Raw genomic sequence first — 5,367 nt, forward strand, 5'->3', positions numbered from 1 at the left:
TATTACTGATATTATTTTTTTTAAAATAAGGATACAGCCAGAACAGTTTCACCAGTAAAACCAGTTTGAACTAAAGATAATAAATCTACAGACCCCATCTTTGATACTAATAAATCTATATTAAAATAAAAAAATCATGCTCTAATTTTGAAAGCTATAAACCAACTGAAACCACTTAAAAATCATAATTGAACTTAAACCTGATAAGATTTTGTAATTAAACTAAGAAACCTAAAAGTAACCTCCGATCTGTTTACAGTGAATTGGGTGGGTTAGTGTATGGTACATGTTAGAACCGTATATGGATTCACATTTTCCAAATTTATTAATCATTTTGATTATGAATATTTTTTTATTAATATCATAGACTATTGTTTATCGCTTCATTCTACGGCATAAGATCGGTTAATAATGTTAATTGACCAAAAAAGAGGATAGTTCTAATTTAGGTACATTAATTAGTACCAGATTCGTTAGATTTTAACTATAAACAATCTCGAATATAAGAGCCATGACAATGGCAATTGTCCGCCAAAAGCAGATAAAGATGAGGGTATTGGATGAGTGGTGGGGAATAGTTGGGTGTGAATTGCTTGTGTTATTGCCATGAATCAATTTCCTGTGGGCTTTTTAATCGGCGTAGCTACTTCATCTTATCAAATAGAAGGTGCTTGGGATGTTGGAGGTATAAATGTTAAATATTACTATAACTATCTTAATTCAATGAATTACTCAGTTTAATATTTTGTTTTATAAACGAAAATTTATCCCCCGCATCTTCCATTGCTATACTTCAAATTTGCTCTATGTCAAGGCCGATACAATTATGCAATCGCTGAATTGCCGTACAAGTACTCTTTATCATATATATACATTTAAATTTATATTTGTCTTATTTATTTACATTTTTGCCATCAGTAATTAGTTATTACTTCTTATTTCTGGCCTTACTTCCAAAACTAACTTTACTTACACTTAAGGTCTCGGGTCGTGTAATAACTCTTACACTTAATTGTAAATGTTGGTCAATTCGCCAAACAAAATGAAGTCTTTATAATTTTTGTCTAAGAAAATGTTTGCGTAATTATGTAGTATCTTACGGTAACGCAAGATAAAACATAAAATGTAACAATAAATTATTGTTTTGAAGTTTTATATTGTAACAATTTAGTTTTTTTTTTTATTAATCAAGACCTAATGCTTTAATTTTTTTCTTTTTTACTTTCACTTGCCTGTATATGGATAGAATATATTGTAATGGAAAGTATCTCGATTGTGAAAAATTTTGAATTTGAGTTTTCGACAAAAATCCACGTTCTGAGATCAACGGAGTCGAAATAAGGAAGTCTTACAAACTGCTGTGTGTGGGCGTGTAGTAATTGGTAGTAATAATAAACAATAGATAAATACAAAATATTTTAAAAATGTATAGATAAATATATAAGAAAAATGGGAATATTCGATTCTAACAGGAAATGCCGAGACCTGTTCTTTCCCGATTGAACTTCGGCTTGGTTATCTTTAGTTAAACTATTGTATTCTTGGTAGAAAAAAAATTTGTGTTCCTTATTTTCTTCTCGAGAAATCCTAAAATACAATTTTTTTACAATTACAGAAAAATAATTTCTTTTCATTATTTTCTTCTTTATATTCGCTTGTTAGTCGATTTTTTTTTCTATCGCTTAAATAGGGGTATCTTTAACAGAAGCCCACCAATCTACACAAAATATGGGAATGTATTTAGGATGGTAAGTAAAAGTTGTATGATGCACACACCTCACCAGATTTTTAGCAACACATTATTGTAGGATAGATAGCAATTTTTATGTTAGCTCATGAGCAGCAGGTTTGATCTTTGAATATGGAGAGTCATATTGCTTTGTTAAAAAAAAAATTGACTGACAGTTTCTCAGGGTGACTTTAACGTGCACTATTTTAAAAAAAAAATGACCCAAATTATAATCAACATACAATTTGTTTATTCATAAATGGTGTAATAATATAGCTTATTCCGAGGATATCTCCACTGAAGAATATTGGTGATGGTTTGACTCGTCCAGGCAAAAACATATGTAAATTTAACAATCATATAAAGTTTTTTTGTTCCACTTAATCATGTTATACCAAAGGTTTTAGACATGTGTAGGGAAAGTTCGTCTGAACGACCCCTGCTAAATTGCCGTAAATCTCAGAAGCCTGCTCCTTGATGAGGAGTGTCAAACGTACATTTTTTGAGATTATCTTAAAAACGGTCCATCGTATTGAACATCGCATTCATTCCAATATTTAAGTATGGACAAATTCATGCCTACCTGTTACTGTTCTGAGACTCGACTACTGTTATGTAAAATGTATGAAAAACAACACTTTTCAAAAAAACCCATAGAAACTGCTTGACAATTTTTCTTTATTGTTCATCTAACCCATAAGATGTTACATATTCGCTAGTCAAACCTTCAACTGCTTATAAGGTAATAAAGAAATTGCTCTCTGACTAATGTCGTTTGAAAACCCGAATTTCTGTTTTTTGAACTCACACCAATAACTTTATGCCTTTATGAAGGAGAATAAGAAACCAGTGAAAGCGAAAATTTAGGGTTTATACTATAAAATTTTCTTTTAGGGTTTCTCCAGGTGCGAATTAGGAATATTAACTTTGATGTTAACTACGAATATTAACTTCCTGTGAATAACAGTATTAAAAACCTTGTATTTATAAAGGGGATTGGCTGAAATCGGTAGCTCTCGACTGTTTCCGATTTTTCAGTCTCTGTTTCTCGTTTAGTTAATTTTCAAATTCATTAGTAGTTATCCATCATTTATTACTGCTATGAGCGATTACTGATTATTTTATATAAACAAACTTAAAGGTTTAGTTTTGACTCTTTGAGGAAGATTTTTTTTTTTTTCAAAACTCGTCTTTCGAGCCCTTTGAAATGAAGCTATTTCAATGAAGTTAAAGTCCAACTTATTCAAAATTTATTTATTTTATATTGATATGTCGATGTTAAAGAAAAATTTTAAAGCCCTTTTCGAAAATACTAAAAAAATGAATTCTATAAAGTCACACTTTGGGGTAATCGATTTTATTTAAATCATCTCAGATATATACCAGCCTTAAGTATTTAATTTCAGTTTGATACTTTTAGTTTTTGAGTTAGGCTTTTTACATACACACAGACCATTTGGACCCATGGTACCTCAAAACGTGTTTTTCCGTCGAAAACTAAAATTCGAAATTTTACACAATCACAATACTTCCCCTTACTATATACTCCATATTTAGGCAAGTGTAAGTAAAAAAAGATCATATAGAGCAGTATTTAAACATACCTGCAGCCTTCAACATGGCTTCTTATCAGCACACCTGTCTGCTGTTTACTAACCGCTTTTGTGATGCTAATCATGTTAAACTGAACCGTGACAATAATAAAGATCTAATACTTTATTTTCAATCTTTTGTATTTGTTAAAGTAGTTATTGTTTGTCTTATTATATAAGGAATTGAGAACTAACTCTAAGTATACTATATAATTAATACATAATTAAAAAAAAATAAAAATCTAAGATATTAAATTAGAATATTGTGTTTTGAAAACATTTTTAATTTTATTGATATAAAATAGCTACAAAGAGTCGTATTATTCCTGATATTTTAATGTAATTAAATAATATATATTACAACTTAAAACTTCTATTTAAGAATCGCTTATAAAAGAATCTGGTGTGGTGTGCGGATCACGCAACTTACCTCTCACATCTGTTCCCGAATTTTATGTTTATTGGTGGACTCGTGTTGAAGTCTAAATTTCTATGTTAGTAATTTTAGAAAAAAAAAAAAATCGAAACATCTCGGAAGGCAAAAGTTAAGAACAAAACTTTTTTTTTTTCTGTTACAATATTTACAAATTTTTCCCTGCTAAGAATACATTTTAGCGTCAGCTAAGGGGGGGGGGGAGCTTTCGGCAGAGATTCTGGCTAAATACCCCATTAGCTTTAATTTGAGTGCTAATGGATATTTGTTGGTCTAATGATTCCTGAGAAATATTTTTCCAAAAATTAGTTTAAAAACTACTGATTCTTCTTAAGGGGTTGGGCTGGGTCCGCTGAAGGCGGGGGTTACAAAATTGGCCCAGGAGCCGCTGGATGCGAAGAACAGGGAGGGCTGCTCCACTATTATTATTTTTTTTTTAAAAAAAGGGTGCTTGACACTTAAATGTCATACGTGATCTGGGGGTTGCGTAAGGTATGGCAATCAAGACATACTCAACACGTAATTTTTGTCCTACTGGGGGGATGTTGGCTGACAATAATAGCCACTATTGCCATAAATGAAACTTACACATTTTATATAATTGTAGATTGAATTAAATTTACTGAGGAGGGGAACACAGGATCCCAGAAACTTGTATTTTGTTTTAACTTTAGGCATGATATATTTTTTTAAATATAGATCATCAAAACAACATTATTCTCTTACGAAAACAAATTTGTTAAAAATGTAAAATAAATTTTGGAAAAAATAAAGATTTTTTCCACATTTTATGGATGTAATCAGCCTTAAAAAGTTCAGTGATGCCCGATAACTTCAGTTAATAAAAAAGTTACCATGTTTTACGACCGAACCCCTGATGTTTTTACATTTAAACGATTTGTAATAAATTAATAAAGCTAAAAATACATAACAATAATAATACATTTTTTTTATTGTAATAGTTTCGAAACAGCTATAATAAAAAATCGTTTATAGATAGACAATATAAAAAGAGTTTAAATTTTACATCAAATGAGTAACAAATCTTTAATTCAATAAAAGGCTGTACATAATATGACAATTTTATATTTATTGAAAAAAAAATATACATATTCTCATTAATAAAGAAAGAAATTTTTAACTATTCTTGAATGAAAATACAGTTTCCATTTTTTCATCCCGTGTAATAAAATAAATGAAAAATATTCTCCTTCCGAAAATGCTCAGAAACCTGTGAATATCTTCGAAATTTCCTGGACGAATCTGACCCGGAATATCCGGTGAAATATTGGTCGAATGAGTGAACTAAATATAATTTTATTTATTTACCGTTATACAGTTCTATATTTTGAGTTTTTTAAAATATTTTCTATAATATTAAAGATATCACATGTTAAGGTGATTTATTATAATTTTTCTCTATCCTTTCAAATAAATTTTAAATAACGTTTTTTGAACCATCCACCATCAACCAGCTTTTTCATTCCCTACGATGAATGTAAGACACACACACACACCCATATATATATATATATATATATATATATATTTATTTATAATTAGGTACATATGCAACTGCTTTGTTCTTAATATTATTTTTGCTGTAACCTTTA

General features: G+C 29.6%; 2 protein-coding genes and 1 non-coding gene across 4 annotated transcripts in view; 2 read left to right on the forward strand and 1 right to left on the reverse strand.

The window, feature by feature from the left end:
• Nucleotides 1-3,382, reverse strand: part of Ocrl (Oculocerebrorenal syndrome of Lowe) — a 30,168-nt gene extending 26,786 nt beyond the window's left edge. The window contains exon 1 of one of the 2 annotated variants that reach the window (XM_014425368.2): nt 3,334-3,382. In XM_014425368.2, the coding sequence (XP_014280854.1) occupies nt 3,334-3,349 (16 nt within the window). In that variant the 5' untranslated portion in view covers nt 3,350-3,382. Of the gene's footprint in view, nt 1-35; nt 266-3,333 lie in introns of those variants that run through there. The other variant, XM_014425367.2, reaches the window with a different exon arrangement.
• Nucleotides 414-5,367, forward strand: part of LOC106683724 (myrosinase 1) — a 22,980-nt gene continuing 18,026 nt past the window's right edge. Inside the window, exon 1 of the mRNA XM_014425372.2 lies at nt 414-685. Within this exon, the coding sequence (XP_014280858.1) occupies nt 607-685 (79 nt within the window). The 5' untranslated portion in view covers nt 414-606. The remainder of the gene's footprint in view (nt 686-5,367) is intronic.
• LOC112210876 (U11 spliceosomal RNA) lies at nt 4,195-4,329 on the forward strand. The gene has a single exon (XR_002945352.1). It is a non-coding gene; the product is annotated as a U11 spliceosomal RNA (small nuclear RNA).

The sequence above is a fragment of the Halyomorpha halys genome, unplaced genomic scaffold, assembly GCF_000696795.3.
Source record: "Halyomorpha halys isolate HHAL.00 unplaced genomic scaffold, Hhal_1.1 Scaffold508.1, whole genome shotgun sequence".
Lineage (NCBI taxonomy): Eukaryota > Metazoa > Arthropoda > Insecta > Hemiptera > Pentatomidae > Halyomorpha > Halyomorpha halys.